The sequence below is a fragment of the Protomyctophum parallelum genome (assembly GCF_964188405.1).
Source record: "Protomyctophum parallelum genome assembly, chromosome: 23".
NCBI lineage: Eukaryota > Metazoa > Chordata > Actinopteri > Myctophiformes > Myctophidae > Protomyctophum > Protomyctophum parallelum.
In genome coordinates, this window is record NC_139715.1 from 33904091 (window position 1) to 33930512 (window position 26422).

The 26422-nt window shown below is 43.4% G+C and overlaps 1 protein-coding gene across 1 annotated transcript in view; it reads left to right on the forward strand.

The window, feature by feature from the left end:
* Positions 1-20941, forward strand: part of LOC310854035 (copper-transporting ATPase 2-like) — a gene marked incomplete at both ends in the record, with an annotated part of 47780 nt that extends 26839 nt beyond the window's left edge. The window contains 12 exons of the mRNA XM_083758511.1: positions 1144-1298; positions 4770-4904; positions 5243-5437; positions 10268-10450; positions 11024-11210; positions 11607-11747; positions 12269-12411; positions 14231-14434; positions 14733-14850; positions 19528-19630; positions 20610-20751; positions 20822-20941. Of these exons, the coding sequence (XP_083614637.1) occupies positions 1144-1298; positions 4770-4904; positions 5243-5437; positions 10268-10450; positions 11024-11210; positions 11607-11747; positions 12269-12411; positions 14231-14434; positions 14733-14850; positions 19528-19630; positions 20610-20751; positions 20822-20941 (1826 nt within the window). The remainder of the gene's footprint in view (positions 1-1143; positions 1299-4769; positions 4905-5242; positions 5438-10267; positions 10451-11023; positions 11211-11606; positions 11748-12268; positions 12412-14230; positions 14435-14732; positions 14851-19527; positions 19631-20609; positions 20752-20821) is intronic.
* Positions 20942-26422: the final 5481 nt, after the last annotated feature.

Genomic DNA, 26422 nt, shown 5'->3' on the forward strand with positions numbered 1-26422 from the left:
ACGTCTATCGATACGTCTATCGATGCGTCTATCGATACGTCTATCGATACGTCTATCGATAAGTCTATCGATAAGTCTATTGATACGTCTATCGATACGTCTATCGATACGTCTATCGATAAGTCTATCGATAAGTCTATTGATACGTCTATCGATGCGTCTATCGATACGTCTATCGATACGTCTATCGATAAGTCTATCGATAAGTCTATTGATACGTCTATCGATACGTCTATTGATACGTCTATCGATACGTCTATCGATAAGTCTATTGATACGTGACGAAGACCCGCAAGGGCCCAAACGGTACAACACGGTACCAGACTTGCCGTGTTTGTATGGGGGGCACGGTCGTGTTTGTATGGGGGGCACGGTCGTGTTTGTATGGGGGGCACGGTCGTGTTTGTATGGGGGGCACGGTCGTGTTTGTATGGGGGGCACGGTCGTGTTTGTATGGGGGGCACGGTCGTGTTTGTATGGGGGGCACGGTCTATGGGGGGCACGGTCGGTGGCACACCTGGACTTGTGTTTTCACGGGGCCGGCAGTGGCCCAGCGGGTAGAGTGGCCCGGGAGAGTGGCTGGTTCGATCCCTGTGGGCTCCCCCCCCAGAGTTAGTGTCGAAGTCAAGTGTCCTTGAGCAAGACTCTGAACCCCTGATTGCTTCCGATGTGCAGGTTGGTGCCTTGCATGGTTCCCTCTGCCGTGTGTGTGTGTGTGTGTGTGTGTGTGTGTGTGTGTGTGTGTGTGTGTGTGTGTGTGTGTGTGTGTGTGTGTGTGTGTGTGTGTGTGTGTGTGTGTGTGTGTGTGTGTGTGTGTGTGTGTGTGTGTGTGTGTGTGTGTGTGTGTGTGTGTGAATGTGAATGTGAATGTGAATGGGTGTGTGTGTGTGTGTGTGAGAATGGGTGAATGTAACGCACAGTTTGATGAATTGAACAATGTGGACCCTGTTGTAAACAAGTGTAATGCTTAATTGGGTCGTCCACTCACAGTTGACAGTCTTTGTATTGAGTTTGTGCTTAAAATGTACTGTAAATTCTACAAACTGTTAATAAAGATTTCAATCAATCAATCAATCAGTCAACGTAATCAGCGCTTTATATAAAAGACTCTTTGTAAATAAATGCACCATATTTCCACCCCAGGCGAGCCCATGCCGGTCAGCAAGAAGGTGGGCAGCTCCGTCATGGCCGGCTCCATCAACGCCCACGGCTCTCTGCTGGTGGAGGCCACGCATGTGGGAGCCGACACCACCCTCTGTCAGATCGTCAGACTGGTGGAGGAAGCCCAGACCTCCAAGGTGAGAAACACCGCCCTCTACTGGTGATTTGTTTACAAACATTCTGATATTTGTTTACAAACATCTGGGATTTGTTTACAAACATTTGGGATTTGTTTACAAACATTTGGGATTTGTTTACAAACATTTGGGAATTGTTTACAAACATTCTGATATTTGTTTACAAACATTTGGGATTTGTTTACAAACATTCTGATATTTGTTTACAAACATTTGGGATTTGTTTACAAACATTCTGGGATTTGTTTACAAACATTTGGGATTTGTTTACAGACATTTTGATATTTGTTTACAAACATTTGGGATTTGTTTACAAACATTTGAGATTTGTTTACAGACATTTTGATATTTGTTTACAAACATTTGGGATTTGTTTACAAACATTTGGGATTTGTTTACAAACAGTCTGATATTTGTGTACAAACATTTGGGATTTGTTTACAAACATTCTGATATTTGTTTACAAACATTTGGGATTTGTTTACAAACATTTGGGATTTGTTTACAAACATTTGGGATTTGTTTACAAACATTCTGATATTTGTTTACAAACATTTGGGATTTGTTTACAAACATTCCGATATTTGTTTACAAACATTTGGGATTTGTTTACAAACATTCCGATATTTGTTTACAAACATTTGGGATTTGTTTACAAACATTTGGGTTTTGTTTACAATCATTCTGATATTTGTTTACAAACATTTGGGATTTGTTTACAATCATTCTGATATTTGTTTACAAACATTTGGGATTTGTTTGCAGACATTTTGATATTTGTTTACAGACATTTGGGATTTGTTTACAAACATTTGGGATTTGTTTACAAACATTCTGATATTTGTTTACAAACATTCTGATATTTGTTTACAAACACTCGGGATTTGTTTACAAACATTCTGATATTTGTTTACAAACATTCGGGATTTGTTTACAAACATTCTGATATTTGTTCACAAACATCTGGGATTTGTTTACAAACATTCTGATATTTGTTTACAGACATTTTGCTATTTGTTTACAAACATTTGGGATTTGTTTACAAACATTTGGGATTTGCTTACAAACATTTGGGATTTGTTTACAGACATTTTGATATTTGTTTACAAACATTTGGGATTTGTTTACAAACATTTGAGATTTGTTTACAGACATTTTGATATTTGTTTACAGACATTTTGATATTTGTTTACAAACATTTGGGATTTGTTTACAAACATTTGGGATTTGTTTACAAACATTCTGATATTTGTTTACAAACATTTGGGATTTGTTTACAAACATTCTGATATTTGTTTACAAACATTTGGGATTTGTTTACAAACATTTCGATATTTGTTTACAGACATTTGGGATTTGTTTGCAAACATTTGGGATTTGTTTACAAACATTTGAGATTTGTTTGCAGACATTTGGGATTTGTTTACAAACATTCTGGGATTTGTTTACAAACATTCTGATATTTGTTTACAAACATTTGGGATTTGTTTACAAACATTTGGGATTTGTTTACAAACATTCTGATATTTGTTTACAAACATTTGGGATTTGTTTACAAACATTTGATATTTGTTTACAAACATTCTGATATTTGTTTACAAACATTTGGGATTTGTTTACAAACATTTGGGATTTGTTTACAAACACTTTGATATTTGTTTACAAACATTTGGGATTTGTTTACAAACATTTGGGATTCGTTTACAAATATTTTATTTTATTTTATTATATGAACATATATTATATGAACATTATGCCACATAACATGTGGATATATATGAACTACCATTATTATGAACTTGTGAACTACTACAACGGTACGTTGGCACACTGGCATTAGTGTGAGAGAGAGAAGGTTTTTCTCTTGAAATGAAATATTTCAGTTAAATTAAGTCTATTCACATCTATACAAATGACATGATAATTTACATCCTGCACATAATTGTACATTCATTCAAACTCCTAACTCATGACTGGGGAGGGATTAGGTGGGTTAATTATTGCTCTGAGTTTAATGATCATTACAAAAATATTTCAAAGCTTGTTATGTATATCCTATTATATGGACAATCAAAATCAATTGGGAATATTTCATTTTGATGTGGTGTCATAATTATCCCATTCTGAACGGGAACCCATTTTGGTGTTGGCATCATGTCATGCTTTAGCTATTGAAATGGTCGGCGGCCAATTACATATAATTTTTGGAGTCCTTGACATGAAATATTGAGTGATATCGGCCTAGAAACATGAGGTATTTCAGAAAGTTGTCAAGATTTAGAAGACTTTTTTTTGTTTAGACGTCAGGCCTAAATGGGTTAAGCTCACAACGTGTGGATGTAGATCTATTAACTATTATATATTATATATTCTATCCTCAGGCTCCCATCCAGCAGTTATATATAGTTATATATAGTTATATATTCTATCCTCAGGCTCCCATCCAGCAGTTATATATAGTTATATATAGTTATATATAGTTATATATAGTTATATATAGTTATATATTATATATAGTTATATATAGTTATATATTCTATCCTCAGGCTCCCATCCAGCAGTTATATATAGTTATATTATAGTTATATATAGTTATATATAGTTATATATAGTTATATATAGTTATATATAGTTATATATATTTATATATAGTTATATATAGTTATATATTCTATCCTCAGGCTCCCATCCAGCAGTTATATATAGTTATATATAGTTATATATAGTTATATATAGTTATATATAGTTATATATAGTTATATATAGTTATATATTCTATCCTCAGGCTCCCATCCAGCAGTTATATATAGTTATATATAGTTATATATTCTATCCTCAGGCTCCCATCCAGCAGTTATATATAGTTATATATAGTTATATATAGTTATATATAGTTATATATTCTATCCTCAGGCTCCCATCCAGCAGTTATATATAGTTATATATAGTTATATATAGTTATATATAGTTATATATTCTATCCTCAGGCTCCCATCCAGCAGTTATATATAGTTATATATAGTTATATATAGTTATATATAGTTATATATTCTATCCTCAGGCTCCCATCCAGCAGTTATATATAGTTAATATAGTTATATATAGTTATATATTCTATCCTCAGGCTCCCATCCAGCAGTTATATATAGTTATATATAGTTATATATTCTATCCTCAGGCTCCCATCCAGCAGTTATATATAGTTATATATAGTTATATATAGTTATATATAGTTATATATAGTTATATATAGTTATATATTCTATCCTCAGGCTCCCATCCAGCAGTTATATATAGTTATATATAGTTATATATTATATATTCTATCCTCAGGCTCCCATCCAGCAGTTCATATTATAGTATTATATATCGTATTATATATTATATAGTTATATATTCTATCCTCAGGCTCCCATCCAGCAGTTCATATTATAGTATTATATATTATATAGTTATATATTCTATCCTCAGGCTCCGATCCAGCAGTTCGCAGACAGACTCAGCAGTTACTTCGTGCCCTTCATCGTGGTGGTGTCGCTGCTCACGCTGATGGCCTGGCTCGTCATCGGCTTCGTCAACTTCGACATCGTCAAGGAGATCTTCCCCGTGAGTCCCTCAGTCCCTAAAAGGATTAGTGTTTTATTGTTGCATTTGTTGGTGAGAAGGGCAGCTGAAAAGTGCAAATTGTGTGTGTAAAGCAGCAACAATGCGCTAGATTGGCTGTCACTCTGGGGGGGGGGGGTAGGCGACCGGAAATAGGCCAATATAACGGCATAAAACCGCCCCAAAACGGCTCCAAAAAACAGCAAAAATGTTGCGCGCGGGTGAAGGGGGGGGGGGGGGGCCTTCGAGCTTCAGTGCCCAGGGGCCCTCAGAGGTGTTAATCCGGCCCTGATGGGCGATGATGACACCATGACGGTCTTGTCTTGTCGCTCTGGCTGCAGGGCTACGACCCCGACCTCTCCCAGACCGGCGTCATCGTGCGCTTCGCCTTCCAGACCTCCATCACGGTGCTGTCCATCGCCTGCCCCTGCTCGCTGGGCCTGGCCACGCCCACAGCCGTCATGGTGGGCACCGGCGTGGGCGCTCAGAACGGGATCCTCATCAAAGGCGGCGAGCCTCTGGAGATGGCTCACAAGGTCAATAGGTCACTGTTCTGAATGTTTTAACCCATTCTGACCTGAGATCAGATTCATACGAGGTTTCCACTGGACACACACTGGTCTGATTATAACCCATTCTGACCTGAGATCAGATTCTAAAAAATGTCAGTCGTTCTTCGATTTTTCAAAAATAGCAGACCTACAAGCTCGTAGCGCGCCTCTCGGTGGCGCGCTATGAGCTTGTAGGTCTGCTATTTTTCAATAGCTAAAGCATAACATGATGCTAACACCAAAATGGGTTCCCGGCTCACAAGGTCAATAGGTCACCCCGACATCACTGTTCTAAATGTTGTTTTTGGCAGTAAATTTAGATTTTAGTTTTAGTCATAATTATAGTCTGTTGAATAGTTTTCATTTAGCTTTAGTATAGTCCCATTTTAGTCACCTGGAATGTTTTAGTGTTAGTCTAGTTTTAGTCGACTAAATATAATAAGATTTTAGTCAAAAATGTATTTTGGCGGTGTAGTTTTACAGCTCACAATGCGTCGCGTTGCGACACGTTGTGAGCTTGTAGATCGGCTATTTTCACAATTTTCAGCATCCAACCAATTATTGTAAAATTACTTATGACTTATAGTGGATATCTTGTCCACTAGTCCCTTCCTAACATTTTAGTCTAGTTTTTATTTGTTGACAAAATTGTCAGTATATTTAGTCTTAGTTTTAGTCACCGTAGCTTAGTTTTTATTTAGTTTCCATGTCGTCAGTGAAAAATGGTACATTTTTCGTCTTACTTTTATTCGACAAAATCAACACTGACTGCAATATACTTACACTTATATAATACACTTCATTACAAGTACAAGTTCGGAATTCAAAATGTACTTGATGAAAGTACAAAAGTATTGCTATCAAAATGTACTTAAAGTACCAGAAGTAGAACGTACTGAATATGCAGAATGTAAATGTATATACAGTAGGGCTGAAGTGGTTAATGTATGTTTTGTAATAATAATAATAATAATAAAATCTACAAAGTAACTAAAGTTTTCAAAAACAGGACTTTATTTGGGTGATATCCTTTTAGTGTAGAAGTGTTCAAGTATTCAATCAATCAATGAATCAGTTATACTTTCCACCACTGTGGAAAGTATAACTACTACTGGGTTGGCGAAAAGCGATGGCGAAAAAAGCGATGGCGAAAAAAAGCGATGGCGAAAAAAGCGATGGCAAAAAAAGAGATGGCGAAAAAAAAGCGATGGCAAAAAAAGCGATGGCGAAAAAAGCGATGGAAAAAAGCGATGGCGGAAAAAAAGCGATGGCGAAAAAAGCGATGGCGAAAAAAGCGATGGCGAAAAAAAAGCGATGGCGAAAAAAAAGCGATGGCGAAAAAAAAGCAATGGCGAAAAAAGCGATGGCGAGAAAAAAGCGATGGCCAAAAAAAAGCGATGGCGAAAAAAAGCGATGGCGATAAAAAGCGATGGCGAAAAAAAACGATGGCCAAAAAAAGCGATGGCAAAAAAAAGCGATGGCAAAAAAAGCGATGGCGAAACAAGCGATGGCGGAAAAAAAGCGATGGCGAAAAAAGCGATGGCGAAAAAAGCGATGGAAAAAAGCGATGGCGGAAAAAGCGATGGCGAAAAAAAAAGCGATGGCAAAAAAAGCGATGGCGAAAAAAAAGCAATGGCCAAAAAAAGCGATGGCCAAAAAAGCGATGGCCAAAAAAGCGATGGCCAAAAAAAAGCGATGGCGAAAAAAGCGATGGCGATAAAAAGCGATGGCGAAAAAAGCCATGGCGAAAAAATAGCCATGGCGGAAAAAGCGATGGCGAAAAAAAGCGATGGCGAAAAAAGCGATGGCGATAAAAAGCGATGGCGAAAAAAGCGATGGCGAAAAAAAAGCGATGGCGGAAAAAGCGATGGCGAAAAAAAGCGATGGCGAAAAAAGCGATGGCGGAAAAAAGCGATGGCGAGCGATGCCAAAAAAAGCGATGGCCAAAAAAAAGCGATGGCCAAAAAAAAGCGATGGCCAAAAAAAGCGATGGCCAAAAAAAAGCGATGGCCAAAAAAAAGCGATGGCCAAAAAAAGCGATGGCCAAAAAAGCGATGGCAAAAAAAGCGATGGCGAAAAAAGCGATGGAAAAAAGCGATGGCGAAAAAAAAGCGATGGCGAAAAAAGCGATGGTAAAAAGCGATGGCGAAAAAAGCGATGGCGAAAAAAAAAGCGATGGCGAAAAAAGCGATGGCGAAAAAAAGCGATGGCGATAAAAAGCGATGGCGAAAAAAGCGATGGCGAAAAAAAAGCGATGGCGGAAAAAGCGATGCCGAAAAAAAGCGATGGCGAAAAAAGCGATGGCAAAAAAAGCGATGGCGAAAAAAGCGATGGCGAAACAAGCGATGGCGAAAAAAGCGATGGCGAAAAAAAGCGATGGCGGAAAAAAAGCGATGGCGAAAAAAGCGATGGCAAAAAAAAAGCGATGGCGAAAAAAGCGATGGCGAAAAAAGCGATGGCAAAAAAAAGCGATGGCGAAAAAAGCGATGGCGAAAAAAGCGATGGCGAAAAAAAAGCGATGGCGAAAAAAGCGATGGCGAAAAAAGCGATGGCGAAAAAAAAGCGATGGTCAAAAAAAGCGATGGCCAAAAAAAGCGATGGCCAAAAAAGCGATGGCCAAAAAAGCGATGGCCAAAAAAAGCGATGGCCAAAAAAGCGATGGCCAAAAAAGCGATGGCCAAAAAAAGCGATGGCCAAAAAAGCGATGGCAAAAAAAAGCGATGGCGAAAAAAGCGATGGCGAAAAAAAAGCGATGGCGAAAAAAGCGATGGTCAAAAAAAGCAATGGCCAAAAAAGCGATGGCCAAAAAAGCGATGGCCAAAAAAGCGATGGCAAAAAAAAGCGATGGCGAAAAAGCGATGGCGAAAAAAGCGATGGTCAAAAAAAGCGATGGCCAAAAAAAGCGATGGCCAAAAAAGCGATGGCGAAAAAAAGCGATGGCGAAAAAAAAGCGATGGCGAAAAAGCGATGGCAAAAAAGCGATGGCGAAAAAAGCGATGGTCAAAAAAAGCGATGGCCAAAAAAAGCGATGGCGAAAAAAGCGATGGCGAAAAAAGCGATGGAGGAAAAAAAGCGATGGCGAAAAAAGCGATGGCGAAAAAGCGATGGCAAAAAAGCGATGGCGAAAAAAAGCGATGGCGAAAAAAGCGATGGTCGAAAAAAGCGATGGTGAAAAAAAAGCGATGGCGAAAAAAGCGATGGTCGAAAAAAGCGATGGTGAAAAAAAGCGATGGAAAAAGCGATGGCGAAAAAAAAGCGATGGCCAAAAAAGCGATGGCCAAAAAAAGCGATGGCCAAAAAAGCGATGGCCAAAAAAAAGCGATGGCGAAAAAAGCGATGGCAAAAAAAAAGCGATGGCGAAAAAAGCGATGGCGAAAAAAGCGATGGCGAAAAAAAGCGATGGCGAAAAAAGCGATGGAGGAAAAAGCGATGGAGGAAAAAGCGATGGTCAAAAAAAGCGATGGCCAAAAAAAGCGATGGCCAAAAAAGCGATGGCGAAAAAAAGCGATGGCGAAAAAAAGCGATGGCGGAAAAAAAAAAAGCGATGGCGAAAAAAAGCGATGGCGAAAAAAGCGATGGAAAAAAGCGATGGCCAAAAAAAAGCGATGGCCAAAAAAAGCGATGGCCAAAAAAGCGATGGCAAAAAAAAGCGATGGCGAAAAAAAGCGATGGCGAAAAAGCGATGGCGAAAAAAAAGCGATGGCGAAAAAAGCGATGGCGGAAAAAAAGCGATGACGAAAAAGCGATGGCGAAAAAAAACCGATGGCGAAAAAAGCGATGGCAAAAAAAAAGCGATGGCGAAAAAAGCGATGGCGAAAAAAAGCGATGGCAAAAAAAAAAGCGATGGCGAAAAAAGCGATGGCGGAAAAAAAGCGATGGCGAAAAAAGCGATGGCTAAAAAGCGATGGCGAAAAAAAAGCGATGGCGAAAAAAGCGATGGCAAAAAAAAGCGATGGCGAAAAAAGCGATGGAAAAAAGCGATGGCCAAAAAAAGCGTGTATATTTAGTCATAGTTTTAGTCACCGTAGCTTAGTTTTTATTTAGTTTCCATGTCGTCAGTGAAAAATGGTAGTCGACGAACATTTTTCGTCTTACTTTTATTCGACAAAATCAACACTGACTGCAATATACTTATACTTATATAATACACTTCATTACAAGTACAAGTTCGGAATTCAAAATGTACTTGCATGAAAGTACAAAAGTATTGCTGTCAAAATGTACTTAAAGTACCAGAAGTAGAAAGTACTGAATATGCAGAATGTAAATGTATATAGGGCTGAAGTGGTTAATGTATGTTTTGTAATAATAATAAAGTAACTAGTAACTAAAGTTTTCAAAAACAAGAACACGAGGACTTTATTTGGGTGATATGCTTTTAGTGTAGAAGTGTTCAAGTATTCAATCAATCAATGAATCAGTTATACTTTCCACCACTGTTAGTTTTAATAACTTAACCCATTTTGGGCGGGAACCCCTTTTGGTGTTAGCATTATGTTATGCTTTAGCTATTGAAAAATAGCAGACCTACAAGCTCATAGCGTGCCACCGAGTGGCGCGCTATGAGCTTGTAGGTCTGCTATTTTTGAAAAATCGAAGAACGACTGACATAGAAACATAGCTTTTTCAGAAACTGTCAGGATGTAGAAGACATTTTTAGAATCTGATCTCAGGTCAGAATGGAAAACTGTCAGGATGTAGAAGACATGTTTAGAATCTGATCTCAGGTCAGAATGGAAAACTGTCAGGATGTAGAAGACATTTTTTTAATCTGATCTCAGGTCAGAATGGGTTAACTTGTCCGACCGCTTTCAGATCCGCGCGGTGATGTTCGACAAGACCGGCACCATCACGGTTGGCGTGCCGCGGGTGACGCGCGTGCTGGTGCTGTGGGAGGTGGCGCGCATGCCCCTCAGGAAGATCCTGGCGCTGGTGGGCACGGCCGAGGCCAGCAGCGAGCACCCGCTGGGCATGGCCGTGGCCAGACACTGCAAGATGGTGAGACTATAGACCGATAAATGCCCTTATCCCTAATAAAACTTCTTTGCCTTTGTTTGAGCGGTGCAACTCACTCCCTTACGGAGCTATGTGTGTGTGTGTGGGTGGGTGGGTGAGTGGTGCAACCACTCACTCAACAGACATGCTGGGGTACTGCCAGTACCTCCAGTTAACTGTAACTTTACTGTATAACAACAGGAGCTAGGTACAGACATGCTATACTAACAGGCTATGCTAACTCTATGCTAATAGGAGCTAGGTACAGACATGCTATGCTAACTCTATGCTAATAGGAGCTGGGTACAGACATGTTGGGGTACTGCCAGGACCTCCAGTTAACTGTAACTCTATAAAAACAGGAGCTGGGTACAGACATGCTAACAGACATGCTAACTCTATGCTAACAGAAGCTAGGTACAGACATGCTATGCTAACTCTATGCTAACAGGAGCTAGGTACAGACATGCTATGCTAACTCTATGCTAACAGGAGCTAGGTACAGACATGCTAACTCTATGCTAACAGGAGCTAGGTACAGACATGCTAACAGACATGCTAACTCTATGCTAACAGGAGCTGGGTACAGACATGCTGGGGTACTGCCAGGACTTCCAGGCCGTCCCCGGCTGTGGGATCAGCTGCAGGGTGTCCAACGTGGACCAGCTGCTCCTGCAGCAGCAGCGGCCGACCACCGGGGGGCGCTGTCTCCTCCTGCAGGGAGCCACCACGGACGAGAGCAGCCTGCTGTCTGACCTGGAAGGTAGACCTGGCTGACACACGCAAGCACGCACACACACACACTCATGCACGCCACGCACACACGCATGCACGGCACGCATGCATGCACGCACACACTGACACACGCATGCACGCACACACTGACACACGCATGCACGCACACACTGACACACGCATGCACGCACACACTGACACACGCATGCACGCCACGCACACACGTGTAGATAGTCCAACGGCAGAGGTACCGGGAGGGCTTGGCAACAACGTGGTCTAGAAAACAAAACGGATATCGTAGCTACAAGCTACAAGCTCGTAGCGCGCCACCGAACCACTGACATAGAAACATAGCTTTTTCAGAAAACTGTCAGGATGTAGAAGAACATTTATAGAATCTGATCTCTGGTCTAAATGTGTTAAGGTGTGACGACGCCGTACGCCGTCCTGATCGGGAACAGAGAGTGGATGAGGAGGAACGGTCACCACATCGGGTCTGACGTGGACGCGGCCATGTGCAGCCACGAGAAGAAAGGACAGACCGCCATCCTGGTGGCTATTGATGGTACTGTACACTGTATAAAGCTGTGTGTGCATGTGTGTACATACGTGCGTGCGTTGACCCACATGACGTCACGGGGACCATTAAAAATGTTTATACGGAATAAATATTAGAGTCGGTCAGTCTGGTCGGCCTCTAACGACATTCACGAGTCAACGACGGTGGATGTCGTCCATGACATGAAGACAGAGGTGTCAATTGGACAGTTTTACATCGTTTGTAAACAAACCCAAAATGGTGTAAACAAACGTCATCTGTTTGTAAACGATCCCTAAATGTTTGTAAACGAACCCATAATGTTTGTGAACAAACCCATTTTTTGTAAACGAACATCTAATGTTTGTAAACAAACATCTAATGTTTGTAAACAAATCCAAAATGATTGTTTGTGCATCTACATATGCTGTTTGTGCTCATGATTTTCTCGTTAAATGTGAACGCAAATAAATAATATTTTAACTGTGTGTGTGTGTGCGTGTGCGTGTGCGTGTGTGTGTGCGTGTGCGTGTGTGTGTGCGCGTTAGGAACGCTGTGTGCCATGCTGGCCATCGCCGACACGGTGAAGCCAGAGTCGGCGCTAGCGGTTCACACTCTCAACAGTATGAACATAGAGGTGGTGATGATCACCGGAGATAACCGACGCACGGCCAACGCTATCGCCGCTCAGGTAAAACACGCACACACGTCATTTCATACGCATAGCGACACATTGTGAGGTTGTAGATCTGACTACGGTTGTTAATATTTAGTATAGTCTGAGACTAGACTAAGACAAAACAATTCCAGAAGACTAATGATAGGACACTAAATGGTGTGTTATTGTGTGTTAAATGGTGTGTTATTGTGTGTTAAATGGTGTGTTATTGTGTGTTAAATGGTGTGTTATTGTTTGATTTGATTTATTTGATATATTAATGATACAATTCATAGAAGAGCAGTATACAGAATTATCAGGATTGCACAAAAAGGTCAGAGGACTTAATTTTATTGTGATCCAAATAAATAAATAAATAGTTACAGCATATTATGATAAGAAGAACATGTGTACTAACATTACAATACAAATGACATTTACAACCGGCCGTCATAGATCAATAAACAAAAGACAATAAATAGATGTAAATAGATAAATACAGCACTATACTAACTTGCCCATCAGCCACTTTTTCAACATATTTTTAATAATGTTCAAAGACTGGGCAAATTAAATTTCCCTTGGGATTTTGTTCCAATCCTCCACCCATGTATATTTAAATGAGCTTCTACCTACTGTATATTTAAATGAGCTTCTACCTACCCTAAGTCTGTATATTTAAATGAGCTTCTACCTACCCTAAGTCTGTATATTTAAATGAGCTTCTACCTATCCTAAGTCTCAGGTTTGGTGGTTTAAGATCAGCTAAAAAGACTAAGACTAAACCGAAATCTGCTGAAAACGATTTACACTGCTCCCTTTTCCCACCACTTTCCGGTCGCCTACCCCCCCCCCCCCCCCCAGAGTGACAGCCAATCTAGCGCATTGTTGCTGCTTTACACACACTTTTCAGCTGCCCTTCTCACCAACAAATGCAACAATAAAACACAAATCTTTTTAGACATCATTTATTTCATTCGGATTAGCAGGGACATTTTCTGTGAAAAAAAAAAAAAAAGCATTTTTTTTTCTTTTTTTTGAGGGGCCCCTGGTGCCCAAGGGCCCCTGGGCACGTGCCCAAAGTGCCCATATGGCAGATCCGGCCCTGACACTAACCCTGACCCCCAGGTTGGCATCAGGAAGGTGTTCTAACCCTAACCCTAACCCCCAGGTTGGCATCAGGAAGGTGTTCTAACCCTAACCCCCAGGTTGGCATCAGGAAGGTGTTCTAACCCTAACCCTGACCCCCAGGTTGGCATCAGGAAGGTGTTCTAACCCTAACCCTAACCCTGACCCCCAGGTTGGCATCAGGAAGGTGTTCTAACCCTAAACCTAACCCTGACCCCCAGGTTGGCATCAGGAAGGTGTTCTAACCCTAACCCTGACCCCCAGGTTGGCATCAGGAAGGTGTTCTAACCCTAAACCTAACCCTGACCCCCAGGTTGGCATCAGGAAGGTGTTCTAACCCTAACCCTAACCCTGACCCCCAGGTTGGCATCAGGAAGGTGTTCTAACCCTAACCCTGACCCCCAGGTTGGCATCAGGAAGGTGTTCTAACCCTAACCCTGACCCCCAGGTTGGCATCAGGAAGGTGTTCTAACCCTAAACCTAACCCTGACCCCCAGGTTGGCATCAGGAAGGTGTTCTAACCCTAACCCTGACCCCCAGGTTGGCATCAGGAAGGTGTTCTAACCCTAAACCTAACCCTGACCCCCAGGTTGGCATCAGGAAGGTGTTCTAACCCTAACCCTAACCCTGACCCCCAGGTTGGCATCAGGAAGGTGTTCTAACCCTAACCCTGACCCCCAGGTTGGCATCAGGAAGGTGTTCTAACCCTAACTCTAACCCCCAGGTTGGCATCAGGAAGGTGTTCGCCGAGGTGCTGCCCAGTCACAAGGTGGCGAAGGTCCAGGAGCTGCAGGAGCGCGGCCTGCGCGTGGCCATGGTGGGCGACGGCGTCAACGACTCGCCCGCGCTGGCCCGCGCCGACGTGGGCATCGCCATCGGCACGGGCACCGACGTGGCCATCGAGGCCGCCGACGTGGTCCTCATACGGGTAACGGAGCAGCGGTCCATGTTTCTATGTCGGTGGTTCTCAAACTAGGACCCCCAAAATATATGTATTTGGCCGCCGACCCCCCCCATCTGAAAATATGTTGTTCCGGGACCCCCCCCCCTCCCAGAATCAGGCCAGAAGCTTGGAATCTGTACGCGAAATTCCCCGTGATCAAAAGGGCATGGTAGTTTTAGGAAGGGCCTGCGTATATGAATCCGACACGTTTCTTCAAATACGTTGTGGAATAGTTTGTTTGGTATATATCCATCTCTTATTATTTTTTCTCCCTCTCTTTCAGAACGACCTCCTGGACGTGGTGGCGAGCATCGAGCTGTCGAAGAAGACCGTCCAGAGGATCAGGATCAACTTTGTGTTCGCTCTGATCTACAACCTTCTGGGAATACCCATCGCAGCAGGTGATCATTTATTTTTATTTACCCAGGGAAGTAGCTGAGCACAGGTGCTCATTTTCAGCAACGCCCTGCACATAGAAACACACAGATAGGACACACACACGTGCACACTCTCACACACACACACACACACACACACACACACACGTGCACACACACACATTAAAACCTGGGAGCTGAGCAGTACAACCACAGTCTGATACTGTCGGCCACTGAGCAGCTCCAGGGGGAGCAGTTGGGGGTTCAGTGCCTTGCTCAAGGGCACTTCAGCGGTGTTGGGTGAGTGATGACAATCACTTCCCCACACAGATCTTTCCTGCCCGTCCGGGGAATCAAACCGGCAACCTTTCGGAAACAAGGGCGCTCCTCTAACCCCATAATAAATATAATAATTAATAATAATAATGGATTTTATTTATAATGCACTTTACATTCCTCGGAATCTCAAAGTGCTACAGGTAAAATTCAGAAAAAGATAACAATACACAGATTAAAAGCAGAAAATCCCTAAAATACAGAAAAAGATAACAATACACAGATTAAAAGCACACAGTTTAGCATTAAAAAAAGAACAGTGTTATTGGTCAGGGAATAAAGTCAGTGTGTTTGGGGGAAGGCCTTATTGAAAAGGTAGGTCTTCTCTCGAAGCAGAGTCATTGACTGGCGAGAGCATTCCACAGTTGGGGGGCAGCTGTGCAGAAGGCCCTGGTGATCACATAACTGCATGGTGTCATACTGCCATCTTCTGGATTACAACGGGAACATCTGTGTTTTGTTTGATGTTTAACTGCCAATCTCTACTGTGTGTGTGTGTGTGTGTGTGTGTGTGTGTGTGTGTGTGTGTGTGTGTGTGTGTGTGTGTGTGTGTGTGTGTGTGTGTGTGTGTGTGTGTGTGTGCGCCCCCCCTTCCTTCCTCACAATGTGTGGCAATGTGACACACTGCTTGTAGATCGGCTATTTTCAAATGGCTTAAATGTATACTGATGACCAGGTGTGTTCATGTTCATGTTGACCAGGTGTGTTCATGTTGACCAGGTGTGTTCTTGTTGACCAGGTGTGTTCATGTTCTTGTTGACCAGGTGTGTTCATGTTCTTGTTGACCAGGTGTGTTCATGTCTTGTTGACCAGGTGTGTTCATGTTCTTGTTGACCAGGTGTGTTCATGTTCATGTTGACCAGGTGTGTTCATGTCATGTTGACCAGGTGTGTTCATGTCTTGTTGACCAGGTGTGTTCATGTTCTTGTTGACCAGGTGTGTTCATGTCTTGTTGACCAGGTGTGTTCATGTTCTTGTTGACCAGGTGTGTTCATGTCTTGTTGACCAGGTGTGTTCTTGTTGACCAGGTGTGTTCATGTCTTGTTGACCAGGTGTGTTCATGTTCTTGTTGACCAGGTGTGTTCATGTTCATGTTGACCAGGTGTGTTCTTGTTGACCAGGTGTGTTCATGTTCTTGTTGACCAGGTGTGTTCTTGTTGACCAGGTGTGTTCATGTTCTTGTTGACCAGGTGTGTTCATGTTCATGTTGACCAGGTGTGTTCATGTTCTTGTTGACCAGGTGTGTTCATGTTGACCAGGTGTGTTCATGTTCTTGTTGACCAGGTGTGTTCATGTTCTTGTTGACCAGGTGTGTTCATGTTCTTGCTGACCAGGTGTGTTCATGTTCTTGTTGACCAGGTGTGTTCATGTTGACCAGGTGTGTTCATGTTCTTGTTGACCAGGTGTGTTCATGTTCTTGTTGACCAGGTGTGTTCATGTTCTTGTTGACCAGGTGTGTTCATGTTCTTGTTGACCAGGTGTGTTCATGTTCTTGTTGACCAGGTGTGTTCATGTTCTTGTTGACCAGGTGTGTTCATGTTCTTGTTGACCAGGTGTGTTCATGTTCTTGTTGACCAGGTGTGTTCATGTTCTTGTTGACCAGGTGTGTTCATGTTCTTGTTGACCAGGTGTGTTCATGTTGACCAGGTGTGTTCATGTTCTCGTTGACCAGGTGTGTTCATGTTCTTGTTGACCAGGTGTGTTCATGTTCTTGTTGACCAGGTGTGTTCATGTTGACCAGGTGTGTTCATGTTCTCGTTGACCAGGTGTGTTCATGTTCTTGTTGACCAGGTGTGTTCATGTTCATGTTGACCAGGTGTGTTCATGTTCTTGTTGAACAGGTGTGTTCATGTTCTTGTTGACCAGGTGTGTTCATGTTCATGTTGACCAGGTGTGTTCATGTTCTTGTTGACCAGGTGTGTTCATGTTCATGTTGACCAGGTGTGTTCATGTTGACCAGGTGTGTTCTTGTTGACCAGGTGTGTTCATGTTCTCGTTGACCAGGTGTGTTCATGTTCTTGTTGACCAGGTGTGTTCATGTTCATGTTGACCAGGTGTGTTCATGTTCTTGTTGACCAGGTGTGTTCATGTTGACCAGGTGTGTTCATGTTGACCAGGTGTGTTCATGTTGACCAGGTGTGTTCATGTTCTTGTTGACCAGGTGTGTTCATGTTCATGTTGACCAGGTGTGTTCATGTTCATGTTGACCAGGTGTGTTCATGTTCTTGTTGACCAGGTGTGTTCATGTTCTCGTTGACCAGGTGTGTTCATGTTCTTGTTGACCAGGTGTGTTCATGTTCTTGTTGACCAGGTGTGTTCATGTTCTCGTTGACCAGGTGTGTTCATGTTCTTGTTGACCAGGTGTGTTCATGTTCTTGTTGACCAGGTGTGTTCATGTTCTTGTTGACCAGGTGTGTTCATGTTCATGTTGACCAGGTGTGTTCATGTTCTTGTTGACCAGGTGTGTTCATGTTCTTGTTGACCAGGTGTGTTCATGTTCATGTTGACCAGGTGTGTTCATGTTCTTGTTGACCAGGTGTGTTCTTGTTCTTGTTGACCAGGTGTGTTCATGTTGACCAGGTGTGTTCATGTTCTTGTTGACCAGGTGTGTTCATGTTCATGTTGACCAGGTGTGTTCATGTTCATGTTGACCAGGTGTGTTCATGTTCTTGTTGACCAGGTGTGTTCATGTTCTTGTTGACCAGGTGTGTTCACGTTGACCAGGTGTGTTCATGTTCTTGTTGACCAGGTGTGTTCATGTTGACCAGGTGTGTTCATGTTCTTGTTGACCAGGTGTGTTCATGTTCTTGTTGACCAGGTGTGTTCATGTTGACCAGGTGTGTTCATGTTCTTGTTGACCAGGTGTGTTCATGTTCTTGTTGACCAGGTGTGTTCATGTCTCGTTGACCAGGTGTGTTCATGTTGACCAGGTGTGTTCATGTTCTTGTTGACCAGGTGTGTTCATGTCTCGTTGACCAGGTGTGTTCTTGTTGACCAGGTGTGTTCATGTTGACCAGGTGTGTTCATGTTCTTGTTGATCAGGTGTGTTCATGTCTCGTTGACCAGGTGTGTTCATGTTCTTGTTGACCAGGTGTGTTCATGTTCATGTTGACCAGGTGTGTTCATGTCATGTTGACCAGGTGTGTTCATGTTCTTGTTGACCAGGTGTGTTCATGTTCATGTTGACCAGGTGTGTTCATGTTGACCAGGTGTGTTCATGTTCATGTTGACCAGGTGTGTTCATGTTCTTGTTGACCAGGTGTGTTCATGTTCTTGTTGACCAGGTGTGTTCATGTTCTTGTTGACCAGGTGTGTTCATGTTGACCAGGTGTGTTCATGTTCTTGTTGACCAGGTGTGTTCATGTTCATGTTGACCAGGTGTGTTCATGTTCTTGTTGACCAGGTGTGTTCATGTTCTTGTTGACCAGGTGTGTTCATGTTCTCGTTGACCAGGTGTGTTCATGTTCTTGTTGACCAGGTGTGTTCATGTTCATGTTGACCAGGTGTGTTCATGTTCTTGTTGACCAGGTGTGTTCATGTTCATGTTGACCAGGTGTGTTCATGTTCTTGTTGACCAGGTGTGTTCATGTTCTTGTTGACCAGGTGTGTTCATGTTCTTGTTGACCAGGTGTGTTCATGTTCTTGTTGACCAGGTGTGTTCATGTTCATGTTGACCAGGTGTGTTCATGTTCTTGTTGACCAGGTGTGTTCATGTCTTGTTGACCAGGTGTGTTCATGTCTTGTTGACCAGGTGTGTTCATGTTGACCAGGTGTGTTCATGTTCTTGTTGACCAGGTGTGTTCATGTTCTTGTTGAACAGGTGTGTTCATGTTCATGTTGACCAGGTGTGTTCATGTTCTTGTTGACCAGGTGTGTTCATGTTGACCAGGTGTGTTCATGTTCTTGTTGACCAGGTGTGTTCATGTCATGTTGACCAGGTGTGTTCATGTTCTTGTTGACAAGGTGTGTTCATGTTCTTGTTGACCAGGTGTGTTCTTGTTGACCAGGTGTGTTCATGTTCTTGTTGACCAGGTGTGTTCTTGTTGACCAGGTGTGTTCATGTTCTTGTTGACCAGGTGTGTTCATGTTCTTGTTGACCAGGTGTGTTCATGTCTTGTTGACCAGGTGTGTTCATGTTCATGTTGACCAGGTGTGTTCATGTCTTGTTGACCAGGTGTGTTCATGTTCTTGTTGACCAGGTGTGTTCTTGTTGACCAGGTGTGTTCATGTCTTGTTGACCAGGTGTGTTCATGTTCTTGTTGACCAGGTGTGTTCATGTCTTGTTGACCAGGTGTGGGTGTGTTCTTGTTGACCAGGTGTGTTCATGTCTTGTTGACCAGGTGTGTTCATGTTCTCGTTGACCAGGTGTGTTCATGCCGGTGGGTCTGGTCCTCCAGCCCTGGATGGGTTCTGCTGCCATGGCCGCCTCCTCTGTGTCGGTGGTTCTCTCATCGCTGCTGCTGAAGATGTGAGTACGTGCACGCACCGCGCACGCCGTGCACGCACCGCGCACGCCGTGCACACACATAGACTACAATGTAGGCATTGTATTTAGCAGACGCTCTTAAAGGAGAATTCCATGCTAGAAGGCTTTCTTACCTTTTCTTTGTAGTTGTTACGTCCCCACCAAAGAGGTCCAGGTGTTATTTGTAGTTGTTACGTCCCACAAATAACACCTGGACCTCTTTGGTGGGGACGTAACAACTACAAATAACACCTGGACCTCTTTGGTGGGGATGTAACAACTACAAATAACACCTGGACCTCTTTGGTGGGGACGTAACAACTACAAATAACACCTGGACCTCTTTGGTGGGGACGTAACAACTACAAATAACACCTGGACCTTTTTGGTGGGGACGTAACAACTACAAATAACACCTGGACCTCTTTGGTGGGGACGTAACAACTACAAATAACACCTGGACCTCTTTGGTGGGGACGTAACAACTACAAATAACACCTGGACCTCTTTGGTGGGGACGTAACAACTACAAATAACACCTGGACCTCTTTGGCGGGGGACGTAACAACTACAAATAAAGGTAAGAAAGCCTTCTAGCATGGAATTCTCCTTTAATCCATTTTGGTGCGGGAACCCCTTTTGGTGTTAGCATTATGCTATGCTTTAGCTATTGAAAAATAGCAGACCTACAAGCTCGTAGCGCGCCACCGAGTGGCGCGCTACGAGATGTAGAAGATGTAGAAGACATTTTTGTAGAATCTGATCTCAGGTCAGAATGAAAACTGTCAGGATGTAGACGACGTTTTTAGAATCTGATCTCAGGTCAGAATGGAAAACTGTCAGGATGTAGAAGAATCTTTTTTTAGAATCTGATCTCAGGTCAGAACGGGTTAAGCTCAAAAGTATCGGGGAAATTGGAAAATACCTCAAAATTGTACTTAAAGTAAATGTACACTTATATAGTGCCTTTCTCCGTCTCCAGGTACAAGAAGACCCCCGTGGAGGCGTATGAGCGGCGGGCGCGCGGACACCTGAAGAGCCTCCGCTCGTCTCAGGTCAGCACCTACCTGGGCCTGGACGACCGGCGCCGCAGCCTCACCACCCCGCTACCGGGCGGCGAGGGGGCCTGGGGGGGGGGGCCAGGGGGGGGGCAGCATGAGGGGACCCCCCCCCATGGCGGCCCCCGCCGGTCAGGGCCATCATCATCAAGGCCCGACGGCCGCCGGCGGCGGCGGTTCTGGTTCCGGTTCCTCCGCCAAAGAGCTGGACGAGCGCTACTCGCTCCCGAGGACCGCGCACGACCTCATTGTGTGAAAACATTTTTTAACCCCCGTTCTGCTGACCTGAGATCAGATTTCATACGAGGTTTCCCCACTGGACACACACACTGGTCTGATTAATCTAAAGGCCTAGAACTGGACTATGATTAGGCCTTTACAATGCATGACGATTTACATTGTGCGTGCGTGCGTGCGTGCGTGCGTGCGTGCGTGCGTGCGTGCGTGCGTGCGTCTGTCTGTCGGGACTGGGAGGAGAGCAGATATAATTATTACAGAAAAAACTAAATCAAAAATACGTGTAGGGTTACATTCTTCATATTATCCCCATAAAAAAGGTATGTCTTCTATTGTGAGTCAAAGGGCAAACTCAGGACCGATTCATACTCCTATTTTAACGCTGTTTCGGCGCTGTAGAGCCCAAATGATTTCGGCTCGTCAGAAACTTTCAGTAGCACCGAAGAGACGACTTTAGGACGGTACCCCCCCCCCCCCCCCCCCCGAACCTCAAATGACGTCACATTGTAGGCTCTACAGAGCCGAACCCACTTTTATTCGGCTCTAAAATAGGAGTATGAATCGGCCCTCAGCCACAATTTGCATTTTTTTTAATATAATGGGATGAATCTCCAGTTGCAATACCCTCCCATTGACTCCCCATGGATCCAAATTGAATTTCCGATCTGTTTGTAATAAACAACTTTCAACTCAAACATTGCAGCTGTAGAGAAAACTTTAATTATCCTCTTTCAAACTGTTTCAGGGAAACCCGCCGTAGACATGCTATGAGCTACTTTCTGTCAAGACGAGGTGATTCTTTCTCTAAAGGCCTATTCATAGTCTGGATTTTCGGTGGTGAGGTGACCACCGCTCCGGTGGTGAGGTGACCACCGCTCCGGTGGTGAGGTGACCACCGCTCCGGTGGTGAGGTGACCACCGCTCCGGTGGTGAGGTGACCACCGCTCCGGTGGTGAGCTGACCACCGGAGCTGAAATAACGTTGAGCGGTGGTGAGTAAAAACAGAGAGAAGGGCTGGAGCGGTGGTGGTGGTTTGCTCTTCACCGCGGCTCAGTGACGTCATGTTGTAGTTCGGTGGTCACCTCAGTGACGTCATGTTGTAGTTCGGTGTGGTCACCTCAGTGACGTCATGTTGTAGTTCGGTGGTCACCTCAGTGACGTCATGTTGTAGTTCGGTGGTCACCTCAGTGACGTCATGTTGTAGTTTGGTGGTCACCTCAGTGACGTCATGTTGTAGTTCGGTGGTCACCTCAGTGACGTCATGTTGTAGTTCGGTGGTCACCTCAGTGACGTCATGTTGTAGTTCGGTGGTCACCTCAGTGACGTCATGTTGTAGTTCGGTGGTCACCTCAGTGACGTCATGTTGTAGTTCGGTGGTCACCTCAGTGACGTCATGTTGTAGTTCGGTGGTCACCTCAGTGACGTCATGTTGTAGTTCGGTGTGGTCACCTCAGTGACGTCATGTTGTAGTTCGGTGGTCACCTCAGTGACGTCATGTTGTAGTTCGGTGTGGTCACCTCAGTGACGTCATGTTGTAGTTCGGTGGTCACCTCAGTGATGTCATGTTGTAGTTCGGTGGTCACCTCAGTGACGTCATGTTGTAGTTCGGTGGTCACCTCAGTGACGTCATGTTGTAGTTCGGTGGTCACCTCAGTGACGTCATGTTGTAGTTCGGTGGTCACCTCAGTGATGTCATGTTGTAGTTTGGTGGTCACCTCAGAGACGTCATGTTGTAGTTTGGTGGTCACCTCAGTGACGTCATGTTGTAGTTTGGTGGTCACCTCAGTGACGTCATGTTGTAGTTTGGTGGTCACCTCAGTGACGTCATGTTGTAGTTTGGTGGTAACCTCAGTGACGTCATGTTGTAGTTCGGTGGTCACCTCAGTGACGTCATGTTGTAGTTCGGTGGTCACCTCAGTGACGTCATGTTGTAGTTTGGTGGTCACCTCAGTGACGTCATGTTGTAGTTCGGTGGTCACCTCAGTGACGTCATGTTGTAGTTCGGTGGTCACCTCAGTGACGTCATGTTGTAGTTTGGTGGTCACCTCAGTGACGTCATGTTGTAGTTTGGTGGTCACCTCAGTGACGTCATGTTGTAGTTTGGTGGTCACCTCAGTGACGTCATGTTGTAGTTTGGTGGTCACCTCAGTGACGTCATGTTGTAGTTTGGTGGTCACCTCAGTGACGTCATGTTGTAGTTTGGTGGTCACCTCAGTGACGTCATGTTGTAGTTCGGTGTGGTCACCTCAGTGACGTCATGTTGTAGTTTCAGTTGGAGTTTGGAAGCGCTTGTCGTACGTCACTGAATGGCCCTCCGTACCACCCGTTTCCAAAACTCCAACACTTGGGAAAAAGAATCACCTGCAGAGGATTTTCCAAAACCCATCTTTTCGTGGTTTTTGACAACATACGGTAAGTGTTTTCTTACAGTATTATATTACAGGATGTTTTCATGGGATACTATAGGGGCCCTATCTTGTGCCGCGGCCTTACCCCCAATTATCCCTAAACGTATTTGCCTTTTTGTGTTTTACTATTTTTAAAAACCTTTTCAAATAATTTAAATATACAGTTAAGATATAGCCCCTAAAGTGTCCTATTACATGAAACGGAAGTGGTTGGAATCAATTCAATGTATACATTTCAGATCAAACAGTGCTGTCGTCTAAAATCAGTTAAAAAAACAGAATGCAGTTGATAACTATGTGCCTCAGCTTATTCATAGCCACTAATTATTTTAATGTAAAAGGAAATAAATACAAATAAACAGCTAATGTGTTAGAAGATGGTCTAAAACGAATAACGTAATCTCTTAAATATGATGAAAAACATCACATTTAACACAAATATTATGCTATAACATTGTGATCTTGTAGATCTATTTTCAGTGAAGATATTATATAGGGTAGACGCAGAGCACAGAAAACAGGAGGAGGCCTGCATGGTATATAATTAGTGTGGGCGTGTAATTTATGTCGTAGAAATTCATAGTTTTATGAGTTTTTACCACAGACATTATTTTCTGCATAACTCAACACGTGTCCGTCCCCCCCCCCCCCCCCCCGTGGGGGGAAAGGTAATTTATTTGGCCAGCCGCCAGGTGTGGGAATTCCCATTTTAGGTCTACTGTAACTGTAACTGTATAACGCAGCCTGTCTAGACACAACGTCTCTGTGTGTACGACTTGTTTTACAGACAGACAGACGGCAGACAGGGAGAGGTTTCTGACACATTTAACCCGTTCTGACCTGAGATCAGATTCTATAAATGTTCTTCTACATCCTGACCAGTTTTCTGAAAAAGTCATGTTTCTATGTCAGTCGTTCTTCGATTTTTCAAAAATAGCAGATCTACAAGCTCCTAGCGCGCCACTCGGTGGCGCGCTACGAGCTTGTAGATCTGCTATTTTTCTAATAGCTAAAGCATAACATGATGCTAACACCAAAAGGGGTGCCCGCCCAGAATGGCCCTTTCTTATCTTTCTTACCTTTCTTTGTAGTTGTTACGTCCCCACCAAAGAGGTCCAGGTGTTATTTTGTGCAAAAACTCCTTATTGGCTATTTCCCCTATACCATAAGCCCTCAATGAATTGCATTGCATTGAATGGGAATTGAATGGGGCTATGGGGTGTTGTGCTAGTTCGCTTATTTCCATCTAAAGAAGTAGTAAAGTGTGCCGCTTGGGATATTATTTACATTATGAAGAGAGGATATATACAAAGAAATTATAATTTTGAGCGATGGAAATAAGCGAATTAGCACAACACCCCATAGCCCCATTCAATTCAATGCAATTCATTTAGGGCTTATGGTAGGGGAAATAGCCCCTACCCTAAAAAGGAGTTTTTGCACGAAATAACACCTGGACCTCTTTGGTGGGGACGTAACAACTACAAATAACACCTGGACCTCTTTGGTGGGGACGTAACAACTACAAATAACACCTGGACCTCTTTGGTGGGGACGTAACGACTACAAATAACACCTGGACCTCTTTGGTGGGGACGTAACAACTACAAATAACACCTGGACCTCTTTGGTGGGGACGTAACAACTACAAAGAAAGGTGAGAAAGCCTTTTAGTATGGAATTCTCCTTTAACCTGAATGTACCACTTGTTTTACAGCGAGACAGACGGCAGACAGGGAGAGGTTTCTGACACATTTAACCTGAACCAGATTCTACAAATGTCTACTAAATCATGGCAGTTTTCTGAAGATGTGCAGGTTGGTGCCTTGCATGGTTTCCTCCGCCATCTGTGTGTGTGTGTGTGTGTGTGTGTGTGTGTGTGTGTGTGTGTGTGTGTGTGTGTGTGTGTGTGTGTGTGTGTGTGTGTGTGTGTGTGTGTGTGTGTGTGTGTGTGTGTGTGTGTGTGTGTGTGTGTGTGTGTGTGTGTGTGTGTGTGTGTGTGTGTGTGTGTGAATGTAATGCACAATCTATGTAAAAGCGCTATACCATATACTGTACCATTTACAAGCAGGTTAGTGCTCACAGAGAGCTTGTACATCTGCTACGTATAATATGTTGGAACATTTTTTGAAAAACCTTAAAAGTGTGAGAACTGCAGATTCTACTACATTGGTAGAATGTGCCCCAGCAGGTGGTGGTGTTGAGTAGCAGAGCTGCATGGCTCACAGCCTCATTCTGATGTCCTCAACCCATTCTGACCTGAGATCAGATTCATACGAGGTTTCCACTGGACACACACTGGTCTGATGAACCCATTCTGACCTGAGATCAGATTCATATGAGGTTTCCACTGTACACACACTGGTCTGATGAACCCATTCTGACCTGAGATCAGATTCTAAAAAAATGTCAGTCGTTCTTCGATTTTTCAAAAATAGCAGACCTACGAGCTCGTAGCGTGCCACTCGGTGGCGCGCTATGAGCTTGTAGATCTGCTATTTTTCAATAGCTAAAGCATAAAATGATGCTAACACCAAAATGGGTTCCCGTTCAGAATGTGTTAAAGGTTTTATGACATTCATTTTCATTTATTTTTCTTTTTTCTTTTAGGTTTTATGACCTCAATTACACCCCAAAAAACCTGAACTTTGAACATTCAGTGGATTTTCTGTGGTCTGAAGTTTTCTTTGGGGTTTGGAAGCCTTTTGAGCTACAATGAAAACAGGCAACACAGTGAAAACAGTGACATCTGCTGGCAAATCCCATTGACATATATGGGGATTTGCAGGATCTTGTCACAATCTGCCCGGCAAATCAGAGCACCTGTTTGAGCCAGAAAACCCCAGATCACAGAAAATCTACTGAATGTTTAAAAGTTCATGTTTTTTGGGTGCAATTGAGATTAGAAAACCTTAAAAAAATAAATAAGAACAATTACAAAACCTTTTTTTTAATGTCACAATCCCTTTAACCCATTCTGACCGGGCACCCATTCTGGTGTCAGCATCATGTTATGCTTTATCTATTGAAAAATAGCAGATCTACAAGCTCATATCGCGCCACCGAGTGGCGCGATACGAGCTTGTAGGTCT